Source organism: Alosa pseudoharengus, unplaced genomic scaffold, assembly GCF_046254945.1.
Source record: "Alosa pseudoharengus isolate Yale_2024_CS ecotype anadromous, Long Island Sound unplaced genomic scaffold, YU_APseudo_1.1 YU_APseudo_1.1_scf_13, whole genome shotgun sequence".
NCBI classification, from domain to species: Eukaryota; Metazoa; Chordata; class Actinopteri; order Clupeiformes; family Clupeidae; genus Alosa; species Alosa pseudoharengus.
The window spans coordinates 1,089,336-1,107,362 of NW_027468598.1; the positions used below are offsets into that span (position 1 = coordinate 1,089,336).

Below are 18,027 nucleotides of genomic sequence, written 5' to 3' on the forward strand. Positions count from 1 at the left end.
CCACTGCATTCTCCATCAGGTCCGGCATCTTTTCAAGTTAGCCTACAAAACCAAAAGTTTGTCGTTGCTATGACATGTTTGAGTGTGTGACTTTGAAGGGAGCAAGTGAGGAGGAGAAAGACATCACGAGAGAGCAGCCTAACAAGCACGTTCATTTAAAAATGCCATTGTTGTTCTACACGATAATACAGTGGGTGCATTATTTCCACGATATTCATATTCTCATGTTTTAATCATCACAAAACCGGTATATCGCGACACAACTAACTTGATGCATGATAAATATTAATGTTTTAACCATTTCTTAGTGTATCAGCACGAACAGAGTGTATGATTTTTTTGCGGTAGAACAGTGGTTCTCAACCTTTTTTCAGTGATGTACCCCCTGTGAAATATTTTTTCAGCCAAGTACCCCCTAACCAGCGCAAAGCATTCTTAAGTTGAGAAAAAAAGACTTTAAACAGAGCACTGTGCCATCAGTGTCTAATTTATTAAACCTTGGAACTCTGGGTTTTTAGGATAATGATATTGAATAGCCTACTGAAATATAAAATTCATTTTATGAACTTATATTTTCCTGAAATATTTATTAAATAATTGTTTTTAAAGTATTTTTGCATGGATTCTACTTTTTAAATATATGTATATTTTTTTGAGAACCACTGCGGTAGAAAATGTAGGCTAGAGACTTTGGTTATCTCTAAAAGAAATAACATTAGCACTTGATATTAATATTAAAGATGGCGGCGCATGCACACGCAGCGACCTCTCTCGGTCCCAACCGAATGCTGTTTTGTTCGTTTAAAAAGTGTTTGTCCGAAAGTTTTACGTGTTCGTCTCGTCTTACTACGTCGTACTACAAGTACAGCAGGCAGTTTCTACTCGATATCTGCAAAAGCAAGTTTTGCAGTGGTCTGGACTTTGCAACAGAGACGCTAAAGGAACTCGGACTACTCCGGCCTGCAACACCGGACTCGCCTGCTACTCCTCCCCCGGAAAGTAAGCATCGGAAGCGGTGTGCGAGGAAGCAGAAGAGGGGCAAGCGCGGAGGCATCCGGGCCAGGCTAGCGGCCAGCCCAACTCGCCCAGCCATACCATCCATTCTCCTGGCAAATGTACGATCACTGGACAACAAAATGGATTACATACGACTGCTGAGATCAACGAACCGGACAGTGAGTAACTGCTGTGTGCTCGTCTTCACTGAGACTTGGTTAAATGACAACATTCCGGACTCTGCTGTACAACTGGAGCAGCTAGCATGCTATCGAGCAGACAGGGTCATTGTAAAGGGAGGAAAATCACGAGGAGGAGGAATCTGTGTTTACATCCGTGACGAATGGTGCCGGGACACTGTAGTAGTATGCAAACACTGCTCACCACTGGCGGAGTTTATGATCATAAAGTGCCGTCCTTTTTACCTGCCAAGGGAAATTACTGCGATTCTTCTAGTCGCAGTATACATCCCGCCTACCAACATTAACAGCGATAGGAACGCGGCTCTTAGTGAACTGTACCAGCCTGTCAGTGAACAACAGACGGCACACCCAGACGGTTTCACCATTTTCGCTGGAGATTTTAACCATGCAGATCTCAAAACTGTTCTTCCAAAGCTACACCAGCATGTTGATTTTCCAACAAGAGGAGACAACATCCTGGACCTGGTATACACTACACACAAAGGAGCATACAAAGCCACCCCCCTCCCCCACATTGGACTTTCTGACCATATCACTGTTATGCTAATGCCCGCATACAGACAAAGAGTAAAAGCAAACAAACCGGTTCGTAAGCAGGTAAAAGTGTGGCCTGAGGGAGCCACCGATGCTCTTCAAGACTGCTTTGACACACCAGACTGGGAAATGTTTAAGCAGGCAGTCACTTACAACAACCAGACAGACATTGAGGAGTATACCCACACTGTAACCTCTTACATCACCAAGTGCATCGATGATGTGACCCACACAAAAGACATCATCACTCGGGCTAACTGGAAGCCATGGCTGACAGGGGATGTCCTCAGGCTGCTGAGGGCCAGAGACAAAGCCTACAGAGCTGGGGATGAAGCTGGCAAGAGAACAGCGAGAGCCAACCTGTCCCGTGGCATCAAGGAAGCAAAAAAGGATTACACTTACAAGATAACCACCCACTTCAAAGACAGCAGGAACGCACAAAGCCTATGGCAGGGCATTCAGGCCCTCACAGACTACAAGCCCGCGCCACAGAGCTGTGAGAGCAACATCCCTCTGCTCAACAATCTGAACCGCTTCTTTGCTCGCTTTGAAGCACAAAACAGCACTTGCCCACAGAAGACCCCTCCCCCTCCACACGAGCAGCCCCTGTGCCTCTCTGCCGACAGCGTGAAGAGGACACTTGCTGCCATCAACACCCGTAGGGCAACAGGCCCAGACAACATCCCAGGTCATGCGCTGAAGGACTGCGCTGAGGAGCTTAAGGATGTCTTCACAGACATCTTTAACACTTCCCTGAAGCAAGCCATCGTCCCATCATGTTTCAAAGCTGCCACCATCATACCTGTGCCGAAGAAAACTGCTCCATCCTGCTTCAATGACTACCGCCCCGTGGCACTGACACCCATCATGATGAAGTGCTTTGAGCGGCTTGTCATGTCACACATCAAATCCATTCTCCCCCCCACCCTGGACCCCTTCCAGTTTGCATACCGAGCCAAACGGTCCACAGAGGATGCAATCTGCTCTGCCCTCCACCCAGCCCTCACCCACCTGGAAAAAAGAGACTCATATGTGAGATTGCTGTTTATAGACTTCAGTTCTGCATTCAACACCATAATACCACAACAACTCATCTGCAAACTCGACAAACTGGGACTCAGTACCTACCTCTGCAACTGGCTACTGGACTTCCTCTGTCAGAGGCCTCAAGTATTGGCAACAATATCTCAAGCAGCATCACACTGAGCACGGGGACCCCCCAAGGCTGTGTGCTCAGTCCGCTGCTATTCACCCTGCTGATGCATGACTGCACGGCAACCTACAGCAACAATCACATAGTGAAATTTGCTGACGACACAACTCTGGTGGGTCTCATCCCCAAGGGCGACGAGACTCAATACAGGTTGGAGGTCGACCTTCTGACACGTGGTGCAGGGACAACAACCTCCTGCTGAACGTCAGCAAGACCAAGGAGATTGTTGTTGACTTCCGGAGAGGTCACACCCAACACCTGCCACTGACCATCGACGGTGCTGTGGTGGAGAGAGTGAGCAGCACCAAATTCTTGGGGGTGCACATCAGTGAAGATCTCCTGGACCACCAACACTGCATTACTGGCGAAGAAATCTCAGCGCCGCCTCTACTTCCTGCGGAAACTCAGGCGAGCAAGTGCTCCACCAGCCATCATGACCACATTCTACCGAGGCACCATTGAGAGCATCCTCTCCAGCTGTATCGCTGTGTGGGGCGGAAGCTGCACTGAATACAACAGGAAAGCCCTGCAGCGCATAGTGAACACAGCTGGAAGGATCATTGGTGCTTCACTCCCCTCCCTGAAAGACATTTACACCACCCACCTCACCCGCAAGGCGACCACAATTGTGAGTGATGCAAGTCACCCCGCTCACAATTTGTTTGATCTACTGCCCTCTGGGAAGAGGTACAGAAGCCTGCGCTCCCGCACCACCAGACTCACCAACAGCTTCATACACCAGGCTGTTAGGATGCTGAACTCTCTCCCCTCTCTCCCCCCTCCACCTTCAGCTACATAACATCCTGGACTTTGGACCCACAATGGCTGCCTTGCACTACTCCACTTGTACACTTGCACACACTTGTTGTTGTTGTCCTGTTGTCCTGAAAACACAACACACTTCTGCTGCTCTTACATAACTTGCACCACTATGCCACTTGCTTACTTAGGTCAAACAGAAATACCTCAGCCATTTATTGGCCTGACTTTGCACTATTATATTGACTGTCTATGCACAATTGCACAATTTCAACCCAATTTTGCTGCTCTTATTTCTTCATTGTATGTGCTTTCTTATTTACTTTTTTATTGTTTACTTGAATGTTATGTTTGTCTGTGGACTTAAATGGGTAGAATATGTCTTGTCTCCACCGTGGGATAGTGAGAAACGTAATTTCGATCTCTTTGTATGTCTTGGCATGTGAAGAAATTGACAATAAAGCAGACTTTGACTTTGACATGCACATTTAAGCAGGCTTGTCTCCAGTATTGAATCAAAGCTAACTCTTATTTCACATGCTAGAAATGTTCAGGAACACAATTTCAAAGCACAAAGAAAGGAACAAAGTAAACTAGTTTACAAAACAGTCACTAGGCTACTTTATAAATGTAAAATGAAAATCAGGTTTCTAGGCCAAGTATACTTGTGTATATAAGGAATTTGGTCTCTGCATTTATCCCATCCGTGAATTAGTGAACACACAGCACACAGTGAACACACAGTGAGGTGCAGCACACACTAACCCAGAGCAGTGCCTTGCTACAGCGGCACTCGGGGAGCAGTAAGGGGTTAGGTGCCTTGCTCAAAGGCACTTCAGCCATTCTTACTGGCCGGGGATCGAACCGGCAACCCTTCGGTTCCAAGCCCAAAGCCCTAACCAGTAGGCCACGACTGCCCCCACAATTTTTTTCTCCTTTGGTGATTTTACTCACTTTGCTTCCAACCCAGGATCATCATGGTTGCAATTAAAATCTATTTTCTAAATCAGCAATTTATGCAATGGAAAGAATGCCTACTCAAATAGTGATTACATTAACACTTTCTGTCTCATTATAGTCAAACATGAAGTTCGGGGAATGTTCCCTAAAGGTTTGCTGAAGGTCACACAAAATAAACCTTTAGAAGACGTTCCGAGGACATCCTCTAAATGTATAGCCTAGAAATCTAGACGCACCCTAGCGGCAGCAAATTACATTTGCTGCCAGGGCTAGTCTAGCAACTCTCCATTGGCTTGTGAGCTCAAAAAATTAAACTTCTATCAGGCCAATCAAATCGTGTATAGAGTCGTTAGGCGGGCTTAACATAATGATTGATGGCAGAGTTGCAACGGTTTGGCTTGAATTCCCTGCTATTTGAAAACATATGTTTATGTTGGAAACACTTTGGATCTCCAAGCTGAAGAGCACCAGAGGAATACACATCTCAACACCCAAGCAGCACTCCTAGTAACTCGTTTGTGGATCTAAGTAGAAGGACTTTGAGGGATCGTCCTAAACAGGAGTAGCTCCGTTCAGTGAACGTTGGGACCTGTTTTATGTTTCACCCTGAAAAAATGGCAACTGGATCTTTTTCCTACTCCAAAGAAGAGGGTGAGAATATCATTGTTTCAGAGACATTGTTTGACCAGATAGATACAGAGACTGCAGATGCAAAGAAAATATTTCTAGATCTAAAGAAACTTTCAGAAAAAGATTTGAAATTACAGATGCATATGACTACATTATCAGACTACTGGAGAGAGAAAATTATCCCAAGAGGATTGAGGATTAAGAAGTTTCCATCGTTTGGCTTTGGGGACACAGAGTTTAAAAACAAATGGGAAGCTATTTTGAATAAGTGTTCTTTAGACCTTATGCTATTGCTGATTGAAGAAGCAAAAAAGCAGAAATATGCAACAGAGAAAGAAATAACTTTAATTAAAAAAGAGATTTCTACAAAATATAAGGATCAGGAACTCCCTTTTGAAAAAGAGATTAAAGAAGGACTAGACAAACTACAGCGACACATCAAACAAGAGAAACTAGCAAAGTTCAAGAGAGACCAATCAGACTATAAGGGAGAGAAAGTCTACACGTGGAGGCAAGGACGAAATCTAAATGCACAGATACAAAGGAAAAGAACTGTATCATTTCAACTGCCAAGTAGTGATGATGACCATTCTGCAAGTGAAAGCCTTCCTCCTGTGGATTTTTTTCGACTCTGAACACTTTTTCTACAAAAGTTACATATGAAGTGAATAAACTCTTTGCATCCGATAAAAAAACTCAACTGAATTACAACCTCTCAAAGGATGAAAAAGAAGCATTAAAATGTCTGTCAACTAACAACGAAATCATCATCAAAAGAGCAGATAAAGGAGGAGCAGTGGTAGTGTGGGGCAGAGACCAGTACATCACTGAGGCCATGCGTCAACTGGATAACTGTGAGTACTATCAGCCACTACCATCTAATCCAATAGAACAAATTAAGAGTGAACTAGAAGAGATGCTCAAACATGCAAAAAGCGAAGACTGGATTTCTAAAAAAGAACATGATTTTTTACAGTGTAAATACCCCAGAATTGCTTCTTTTTACATGCTTCCTAAAATTCACAAGAACTTGGAGAAACCCACCAGGAAGGCCAATCATAAGTGACAATGGGTCAGTTACTGAACCGGCATCCAAGTTTGTTGATTTTCATATTAAGCAATTTGTAATAGACTTGCCCTCCTTTATCCAAGAAGAAATAAAAAACATTGGTACTGCCTTTCTAGTGACAATGGATGTTGAGTCACTATATACGAACATTGATCACAAAGAAGGATTAAAGGCATTGTCACATTACTTGGAGAAGAGACCACCAGAACAGATGCCCCCAGCAGAGTTTATCTTAAAACTAGAATTGCGGTTCCGAGGAACTGCAAGAGTGGGTTTGATCAGGGGCATGGAACTCGGCCTCATCCAAGGATTCCAACGGTACCTCATTTATGAAAATCGGACATACGGGTCAAAAGTTACATGCACACACCTTCATATACACAGACAGCCCAGCCCAGCCCATTAGAGCTCTGCCAGGTGGCTTAGAACTCTTCCAGGTGCAAGCTTAAGCAATTAGAGCTGTGATGTCACAATCGAATTAGAATCCTTGAACATTCCGCCATTCATTTCAATGGGGCCCAAAAACGCCGAAAAACGGGAATACCGCGAAAACGACAAGTGCCAGCGACACGAAATCAACAAGCAAGTTACACCGGTTCGGGCCTGAATTTTTGGAGTTCGAACCGCGTCGATAGCTCAAACGGTCTAGGAGCAGTAGTTCGGCCAAAAAGTGGGTGAACGGGAATAATAAATAAAGAAATAAAGAAAACTTAAGAAGAACAATAGTGGTCTTGCTGGATCAAACCCACTAATAATAATAATAAGAAAACTTAAGAAGAACAATAGTGGGCTTGCTGGATCAAACCCACTAATAACTAGAATTGCGGTTCCGAGGAACTGCAAGAGTGGGTTTGATCAGGGGCATGGAACCCGGCCTCATCCAAGGATTCCAACGGTACCTCATTTATGAAAATCGGGCATACGGGTCAAAAGTTACATGCACACACCTTCATTATACACAGACAGCCCAGCCCAGCCCATTAGACATTGCCAGGTGGCTTAGAACTCTTCCAGGTGCAAGCTTAAGCAATTAGAGCTGTGATGTCACAATCGAATTAGAATCCTTGAACATTCCGCCATTCATTTCAATGGGGCCCAAAAACGCCGAAAAACGGGAATACCGCGAAAACGACAAGTGCCAGCGACACGAAATCAACAAGCAAGTTACACCGGTTCGGGCCTGAATTTTTGGAGTTCGAACCGCGTCGATAGCTCAAACGGTCTAGGAGCAGTAGTTCGGCCAAAAAGTGGGTGAACGGGAATAATAAATAAAGAAATAAAGAAAACTTAAGAAGAACAATAGTGGTCTTGCTGGATCAAACCCACTAATAATAATAATAAGAAAACTTAAGAAGAACAATAGTGGGCTTGCTGGATCAAACCCACTAATAACTAGAATTGCGGTTCCGAGGAACTGCAAGAGTGGGTTTGATCAGGGGCATGGAACCCGGCCTCATCCAAGGATTCCAACGGTACCTCATTTATGAAAATCGGGCATACGGGTCAAAAGTTACATGCACACACCTTCATTATACACAGACAGCCCAGCCCAGCCCATTAGACATTGCCAGGTGGCTTAGAACTCTTCCAGGTGCAAGCTTAAACAATTAGAGCTGTGATGTCACAATCGAAATTTGAATTCTGAACATTCCGCCATTCATTTCAATGGGGCCAAAAAACGCAGAAAAACGGGAATACCGCGAAAACGACAAGGGCCAGCAACACGAAATTAACAAGCAAGTTACACCGGTTCGGGCCTGAATTTTTGGAGCTAGAACCGCGTCGATAGCTCAAACGGTCTAGGAGCAGTAGTTCGGCCAAAAAGTGGGTGAACAGGAATAATAAATAAACTAGAATTGCGGTTCCGAGGAACTGCAAGAGTGGGTTTGATCAGGGGCATGGAACTGGGCCTCATCCAAGGATTCCAACGGTACCTCATTTATGAAAATCGGGCACACGGATCAAAAGTTATCTGCATTAACGCAACATCCAATAAGCTAAAACGCATAAATATAGTGGTTGCTATGCTGGTTGCTAGGGCAATCATGCTGGTTGCTATGGTGGTCACTAGGTTGGAAGGCCAGGCCTCCTGAGAGGCCTGAAGGGTCAGTTCTGAGGTTGTTGACTGCTGAAACCGAAAAATGGACTGCATTTTCTTAAAAGACAATGTGACTGAAGTGCGGGCAAAGTTTGCACAGAAATGTACGATTTTTCCCACCCTCATCGACCTTGTCATAAAACTTGTTTAAATGATCACACGACGCCTCCTTGCTGCTTTGTCGTCTACATCAGCCTTTCTCAAACTTCTTTGACCTGAGGCCCAGTCAAGGCATACTTTGGGGTCATAGGGCCCACCTACATGAACCTACCCCCTCCTCCCACCCCCCATCAAATTGTGCCATGCGCCAAATTTCAGCCATGCTGTGGTCTTGCTGGATCAAACCCACTAATAATAATAATAAGAAAACTTAAGAAGAACAATAGTGGTCTTGCTGGATCAAACCCACTAATAAGTAAACTTAAGAAGAACAATAGTGGTCTTGCTGGATCAAACCCACTAATTAACAGAATGGACTCTAACTAACAATGTTTTCCTATTCCAAAATAAAGTCTTTAAACAGATAAAAGGTACAGCAATGGGAGCTTGCTTTGCACCAAATTATTCCAATTTGTTTATGGGTCTTTGGGAGGAAACATTTGTCTATTCAAATCTAAATGAATTTGTCAATAAGATTGTGTGGTGGGGTAGGTATATTGACGATGTTCTCCTTGTATGGTCTGGGTCACAGCAAGAGCTGTTACAGTTTCATGCATATCTTAACAACACTAATCCTAATTTGAAGCTGAGTCTAGAGTTCTCATTAACAAAGATCCATTTTCTAGATCTGGAGATATCAAAAGATGACACAGGAGAATTGCACACGTCCATGTTTAGAAAACCCACTGATCGTAATACCATACTGAGAGCAGAAAGCTACCACCCACCTTGGTTAATAGAGAATATCCCTTTTGGCCAATTTCAAAGGATTAAACGCATATGTGACTCTGAATACGTTTTTGATAGAAATGCTCAGGATATGATTCAAAGGTTTAAGAAAAGAGGGTATAAACACAAGACCTTAGATACAGCCTACAGTAGAGTTAAAGAAATTAGCAGAGAACAGCTGTTGGTTCAGAAACAGAGGCGACAACAAGAGCCAAACCAAGTCTATTTTGTTACACAGTATAGTAGTCAAGCCAATAAAATAAAGCAAATAATCAAGAAGAATTGGGACATAATAAAAAGTGATACTTTCTTGAGAGATGCACTGCCGGAGGTACCCACTATCGCCTTTAAAGTCTCGTGAAAAGCTATATGTCTTCTATAGAGAACAACACCTGGCTAGGCAAAAAAAGAGGTAACTATAAGTGTGGAAGCTGTAATCACTGTAACAATATGATCAGAACCAGTATTTTTACAGATGTGATAGCAAATCGTGAATACAGTATACACTCATTTATTAACTGTAATACCTCATTTGTTGTCTATAGACTTGAATGTCCCTGTGGCTGTTTTTATATTGGAAGAACCAAGCGTAAGCTAAAAGAGAGATTAGCAGAGCACAAATATGCTATAAGAACAAGCAACCAACAGTACCCTATGGCTCTACATTACAAAGAGGCGAACCATGGAAGCAGTGATACTCTAAAAATCTTTGGGATAGAACATGTTAAAATATCACCAAGAGGGGGGGATAGACTAAAAAAACTTTTGCAAAGAGAATCTTTTTGGATTTATACTTTAAAAGCTAACCAATACCCTGGTCTAAACTTAGTTTTTTTTTTTTTGTAACTGGCTATACACATGTCAATGTTTTGCTATGTTATGTGTATCTATATTGAAATTGTAAAGTGTATCTTGATGTGGACAATGTGGACAGTAGTGAAATGTTGAAAGTGCAAAATCACTTAACATCTGAAACTGCACATATTTATTAGATCATGAAATGAAATCTTTCTCACAAAGTAACCTGTATCTGTAATATGAAATGAAATCTTTTCCACAATGTAACCTGTATCTGTAACATGAAATTAAATTAAATATTTTCACAATGTAACCCGTATGTGTAACTTGTTTTATATAATGTAACCTGTTACTATACGTGTTCATTTATATTGATATTTTAAACTGTATCTTGATGTGGAAATTGGTAGAATATTGTAAATGTGATTTTTGTCTTTACTAAAGTAACTTGTAATTGCACTCTGCCAGGTAACACCTGTGCAGATGAACACCTGTGCTTCTAGGTCATGTGACCACATGCAGACATAGAGCATGCAGCCTACGGACTGCCATTTTGAATTTGCCCTGAAGAAGGCCACAGAGGCCGAAACATGTTGGCATGTTTTTAATGGATAGCCAAATTTAAAATAAAGGCTTTTTAATTTATATTCCTTTTGAGTGCCTCAGAATTACTGTTTATGTTGGAAACACTTTGGATCTCCAAGCTGAAGAGCACCAGAGGAATACACATCTCAACACCCAAGCAGCACTCCTAGTAACTCGTTTGTGGATATAAAATAGATGTTGCTGTTGGCGAACAGTATGACACGAGTTAAGCTTTTATTAAGTTGGCGAAAGTTTGAAACTTTCCTGAATGATCGTGAGGGAACGTTAGCAGTGAATGTTACCACATCCTTCAGAGGGTGTCCACGGAATGTTCCCCGAACTGAAAATTGTTTGCTGGGTCCACTGCACAGACCATCATAAGAGGTATCGAAACTTGCACCGTATCGAAAATCTTTGAACGATACCCAGCCCTACAGACAACTAACCTCTTCATGCCTGATCCAATCTTTTTCTTCTGCACTTTTTCCAGCACCTGGTTCTTCCATGGCAGAACATCCTCCTACATCTGAATCATGTAAATCAAAGGCATCCTCTTCTGTGATGACAATACAGAATTTGGATAAACACATTATCTGATGAATATATCCATTATTGACAGCAGCACAAAATGTTCATGTCCATACACTTTATAAATGTGTCTTACTTCTTTGTTGGCCAGTGGAGTGAATTTGTCTGCAGCTCTCTGAACTCTGTTGATATGCTTCATGCCTGTTACTTTTTATGAATTCAATCCAAAGCCTTTGACCCATTTTTTCAACATTTTCCTTCAAGGTCTCACTCTCCACCGGACTGCAACACAGGCCTTCACTTACAAGTCTACAAATTTTGTCCACTGCTTCCTTTGCCAGCACTTCCAAGATAGAAGTCAGCTGAGTCTGAAAAGACAAAGATGGGAGATCTGGATGAATGCAACGAAACAATCCAAATAAACCAATATGACCATACAGTATATTCACAAATATTCCAAAATTACAAATTTAGCACGAAAACTAGACTGCATTTCTGTGAGGAAAGATAAGCGATAATATGAACTTTATATGAAATGAATGGCACAAAATCCAAATGTTATAGCAGGAGACAATTAATGAGAAACAGACAGCATTTAACCACTGAACAAAAACACAGTACACACTACACAGTACAGTACATGACCTGAGATGTAAAATTGCAGCACTTTTTTAGGAGACACACGCAACAAACAAATTATCGAAGTTCATTGCGAAAAAAAAAAAAAAACTCTTGCAACAACAGTAGTTTTTTTTTTTTTAAAAACTCCCCCGCTGAAGGGTTAAACGGGAAAATCTTGTACATTAGAATAGCTACTTAAAAAGCAAGTAGGCCTACTTCTATAATGTAACTTCAACTTCAACAATTCTTCAACTTCAACCTATGTTAGTCCAGGAGCCTTGGTTTGAACCAGGTTTTGTCGTTGGGGTAGCTCTTTAAGATTTAGGATGGTGATATCCCTTGGGAAATTTCATATATTAACAACCTTATTGCCCTATGGGCCCACATCATAAAAACATAGGAAATACTTCATATATACACTACACAAAAGTTTGGGGTCACTTAGTAGGGGTGGCACAGTTCATAAAAAAAAAGCTGAACCATTCTGAAATTCCCTGTCCAGCTAGTTCTAGTGTTGACTTTTATGCATACCAGAGCTGTGGTGTCAAATAAAATATATTTGTCTTCTTTTACATGATGCCATCTTATAAGATTTTGAATGCTGACACAAAACAGTAAACTACTTTATTGTTTGGCCCAAATATCCCATCATGAAAGGAAATAGGCGCTTCACTTCCCTAGTTTGATTTTCCTCTTGGTCTCCTAGCTCCTAACAAAATAATCTTAGAGACCTCTTACACTCCCTTAACCATATTCTTATCAATATAACACTGATATATATATTTTTTCACGACACCAAGCAAAAAGTATCTGTAGTGTCACATTATGACCAATAGATGTCACCGTGGTTTAAGCTTTGAAGCTGTATGTACGAAGAGCACTAGAACAGCCAGCCTGTCAACCACGGATGTACTTGCAGTGAATAAACCAATGGCAGAGAGAACACACTATAAGTAGATATTTATAGGAATAATATGTACAGTATGTGACAATAAACTTCCTTGTATGTAAGATTGTGGCCAAAACTGGTACTGTAATCACTTTCAAATTACTGTAAAGCGGTGTATCCCCTCCCCCTCCCCCCTGACTCGAGGTTGCTCCAACGGCAAGCGCTTGGGGGTTATTTTATTATATATGATTAATTTGAGTTGTGTATTGTATTGTCTTTCATACCGGTAACTAGAGATGTCCGATAATATCGGCCCACCGATATTATCGGCCCGATATTAGCATAAAAATGTAATATCTGTTAATATCGTTATCGGATTTTTTTTGCCTTAAAACCGATAAAATAATGCTTGCGTTACACCCAAATAGTGCCTATGCACTCCTGAAGCGTTTACCGGCGCACAGATGATGACCTCATCAAGCTGCGTCTTGAAGCATACAAACAAGCGTGGATGGCTGAAGTAACAAACTTGCTCGCTCTGTTTCAACATTATGTCTGTGGTTTGGAATTGGCCATGGCCGTCGTAGCCCCTTGAGTTGGCCGTGACGCCCCTTTGAAAATCAGAGGTTTACAGGCCACGGTGGCCTTGGTGCCCCCTTCTTTAAATATTCTGCTTTGCGTCCTACTAATAGCGATATATATTTAGCCTATGGCCAAATTACGCAGTGGAGAAAGTGACAGCGCAAGAAAGTGCGTCCAAATTAACCCATTCTTCTAAGTTGAACTACTCGCGAAGTAGCCTACTCATCACACAGACATCACAAGTATCACATGAAAGAGCTTTTTCTCTCTCAGCTTTTAAACGATGTTAGCCGCTAATTGCTGTGGTGAACGGTTCGCGAGAAAAGTAAATAATATCATTCAATCATAAATTCTACTGAAGGTTTTGCGTCCATCTCCCTACCCATTCATCTCGGTGGAATACTTCAGAACCCTTCATTTAACATATGACAAACCATATATCAGAATAAACAGCAGACCTTACCGAACAGAAAGGTGTAAATCAGTCCCCTGTACAGTTAGCCGTTCCAGACTAATCCCGTTTTGAATTTACAGTAAATTTCAACATGGATGTCTCCAAATTTGGGATTTAAGTTTTACACTGTGTTTAAATTGTTCCACATTATTTCATAATGGGCCAAATACAAAACAAATATTACAAATGTCGCCTAGATATCGGTAAATCAGAGGACAGCTGACTATAAGAGTTTGTGAAAGTAGCCTTAATGATCACAAAATGCTAAGCATGCATCTAGGCTATTTGAGTTTCTTAAAGCTGAGATGTGCTTAAATTGTTCAATACATGATTTCATAACAGGCCAAATATAAAATAAATGTTAAATATAGCCTAGATATCTGAAAATATTAGATGATCAGATGATTTACAGTTATATGTAATATGTCATGTTTTATGTTTTTGTATACAGTGATGCAGGTCTACTGCAGTGAATACAACTTTGATTATTTTTATAGCCTACTACTGTATAGTTAACTTTGGCCTTGGTGCCCTGACATGTGGCCTTTGTGCCCCCCACCAAATATGCCCAACTGAAGGCCAAGTGGCCTTGCCACTAAAATGGTGAAATTCCAAGCCTGATTGTGTGTATGGCCCGTTATGTACTTCACCTCAAGCCTGAAGTATTTTTTGTAGCTCAAACAAATGTTTTCAAAATTGTGCAGTATAGTTGCTTGCCACATTGTAATTGACTCATATTTGTGCATTCATTCAATTAAGGTGATTGAGTTTTAGTTAAAGAAACAGTTCATGAAGCATCCTACAAATGCAGGCTCATTTAACACAGAAAAAGGGTAGCCTGGCATACACTATGCCTGTTATTTTAGTTGGCTTTACATTCTGCTATGTTGCACATAGTTGTTCAGGTACAATGTTTTATCATTTGTGAAGAAGTCAAATTTGCCCTATTTGTTGTGGGCATTGTCAAGATTATCTCAGGGAGAGTGTAATCCAAACTGTTGTTTGAGACAATTAAAAAATAAAAAATAAACATGGCACTTTTTCCCTAAATTAAGTTGAAGTATTTTTCTTATTTTGCACAGACAATGTTAACATTTGGAAAGCCTTGTTGCATTCAAGAATGCATCCAGTGGGGCATCACAATAACATTAAGCATGTTGTGTTAATTCCACAACAGGAGATATGTGATGTTACCTAAATTAGTTTTGAGGAAAAATAACCCACATATCGACATCGGTATCGGCTGATATCGGAATCGAAATTTGAGAGTTGGACAATATCGGCAAAAAAGCCAATATCGGACATCCCTACCGGTAACTGTTTAAGCTAACTGTGTTGGCTAACCATTAGCATTGTGGGGCAGCCGTGGCCTACTGGTTAGCGCTTCGGACTTGCTGGTTCGAACCCCGACCAGTAGGGGCTGAAGTGCCCTTGAGCAAGGTACCTAACCCCTCACTGCTCCCCGAGCGCCGCTGTTGTTGCAGGCAGCTCACTGCGCCAGGATTAGTGTGTGCTTCACCTCACTGTGTGTTCACTGTGTGCAGTGTTTCCCATACATTGACTTATTTGTGGCGGCCCACCACAATATCAACACTGACCACCACACAATGATTTTCTATGTTGTACTACTTAAATGGGATGAAATCCTTTCATTGTAGAGCTATGTGCACCTTTGCACAGCCTCTCCTTGTGTCTCTTTCCCTCAACAAACCTGCATGCACGTTTAAAGAAAACATTAAAAATCCTGCAAGGATTGTTGTTGGCATAGAAGATGACTGGCTAAATCAGGATTAAATCCGTTAGCATCATAACCACATTGCGCAAATTTGTCACCTACGTCACCTACCACCTCACATAGAATTCAATTCTGTGGGAAATACTGGTGTGCAGTGTGTTTTTACTAATTCACGGATTGGGATAAATGTCGAGACCAAATTTCCCTCACGGGATCAAAAGAGTATATATATACACTATACTATACTATACTATACTAGCTAACGTCTGTTAACCTTAACGTTCGGTTTTACCCTTTTCCCCTTGAGTGAATTGTTCGCTCGCTGACATTTTGTCAGCTTTTGGGTTGCCACTTTACGTGGCTATTATTATTAAATAAATGTAGTATTGTTATATTTCATTATACTTCGGGTGTATTGACAATTCCTTTTTGTAACTGCATTCACCACTAGTGTAATTACCCATTCATTGTTCTGTAGGAATACATTATACACGAACTATAAGGTAAGTGTTGTATTTTTACAGTGGAGGCACCGCACTGTTTTTATTGTCTTTAATTATTAGCCTACTGTGGTATTCAGTAATTGTCAGCCAACTCGCCATTCAACCGCTGAGACCTCAGGATCCTCCTTGTTTGCGCCATTGTTTTATGTATTGTAACTAGTGCCTGTGCACATCCGTTAAGAAGGGGTTATACACTACTGACTTCGTGATTAGTACATAAGTGGAGGGTGGCGCATCAGGCCAAAACACAACATGACATGACAAAACACAACATCAACATCAGTTGAGGGCTGCAACTTCACTTTTTAAATGACAATATCCTGGCCGTTCTGCTATTGTCAGTGATATAAGTATTTGAAATGAACATGATTTCTTAATGTCTATTGAAATAGATTTCTTACATACGGTTCCTTTAAATATTTAGATTATTATGTAGATCAGGGGTCCCCAGCCTTTTATGTACCATGGACCGGTTTGATTCCCATTTTTTTTTTCACGGACCGGCGGGGGGTGGGGTGGGGGGGTTTCCATGTTCCATATGTGTTGTGCATGCATTACTTGAAAAGAACTAGCTCCTTTATGTATGAACAGTGAAGGTAACAAACTCTCAAAAATGTGAAAAACTTGAAGTGGAAACTTGAAGTGAAAATTTAACAATATGAACTATGAAATATGAAAATTGAACAACTTGAAGCTACATCTATCAAGTGTGAACATGCTTAACAAAATATGGGAACAAAACATGGGAACTAAACGTGCATTACGAATATAATCAGTGGGAGCCCTGTGCTTGTTTCCCTGCAACAAGAAGGTTCCACTCATTGGTTTGCCGTGGATCTTTGGAGGATGGGAAGTAACGCTCAAACTCATTTAAAAGCGCAACAAGGTGATCGCGCACCAGCTGCGAGAGAAAGGGCCCTGCCTCAGTCTCTCCCAAACCCCCACTACTGTTTGGAACATATCAAATACACCCCGGTCCACTCGTCGTCCCCATAAATCAAGCTTGGCTTTAAATGCAGCGACTTTATCTGCAAGTTTAAAGACAGTCGTCATTCTCCCCTGGAGTGACAGGTTGAGGTCATTAAGCAACCCGAATATGTCACACAGGTAAGCGAGTTTTGACACCCAGGCCTCATCACTAAAATGTGCAGCTAACGGTGACTTTTTTTCTGTAAGGAATCTCTGCAGCGGCTCTCGCAACTTAAACACTCTGGCCAGTGACCTGCCCCTTGACAGCCATCTGACCTCTGTGTGCAAGAGAAGGCGTTTGTGCTCTGCATCCATTTCTTCACAGAGCTGCTCAAATAAGCGAGAGTTGAGTATGTGTGCTTTAATGTGGTTGATTTTTTTAACTACATCATTTAATACCCCATTCAACTCGGGCGACAGTTTTCGGCTAGCCAGCATTTCCCTATGAATGACACAGTGTGTGGGCTCGCAGTCAGGTGCAACGTCTCTAAGTGAAACCGGACAGCCGTCCGGTCATGGCTGCAGCCCCATCAGTGCATACGCCAATACAAAAAGACCAGTCTAATTTTCCAGACACATAACCATCCAAAGCCCGGAATAGTTCTGCAGCAATAGTAAAGAGCTTCTTAGATTTAGCAATCCGACATAAAAGTATGAGGCTTTTAGCGCAGCCACGTTCACCGATGTGGTAGCTTTAAGGACTAGTTTTTGTCCTTCTTGCTCGCGTTTCTTACGCTCAAAGAACTCAAGGGGTTTGTCTTTAAGTGTAGAATGCTTGGACTCTAGATATCGAATTAGCTTTGATGGTTTCATTGCTTCGTTTGACAACTTATCGCCACACATAAAGGACTTGGTGCATGCAAGTCACCGGTCTCTGCGAAACCATATTTTAAATATGACTCATATTATATTATGACAAATATGTCATATTTACTATTGAATGACCCCTTCTTTTTCTTTGAGGTATCTGGCTCACTACCATCGTCAGTGGGTCTTTTTCCCCCCCTACCCCT

The 18,027-nt window shown here is 41.8% G+C and overlaps 1 protein-coding gene across 3 annotated transcripts in view; it reads right to left on the reverse strand.

Moving 5' to 3' along the window:
* Positions 1-18,027, reverse strand: part of LOC143121445 (uncharacterized) — a 63,481-nt gene that overhangs the window by 7,508 nt on the left and 37,946 nt on the right. For all 3 annotated transcript variants that reach the window (XM_076281803.1, XM_076281802.1, XM_076281804.1), the window contains exons 2-3: positions 11,398-11,629; positions 11,180-11,289 (exon numbers count right to left, since the gene is read on the reverse strand). In XM_076281803.1, coding sequence (XP_076137918.1) covers positions 11,180-11,289; positions 11,398-11,629 — 342 coding nt within the window. The remainder of the gene's footprint in view (positions 1-11,179; positions 11,290-11,397; positions 11,630-18,027) is intronic.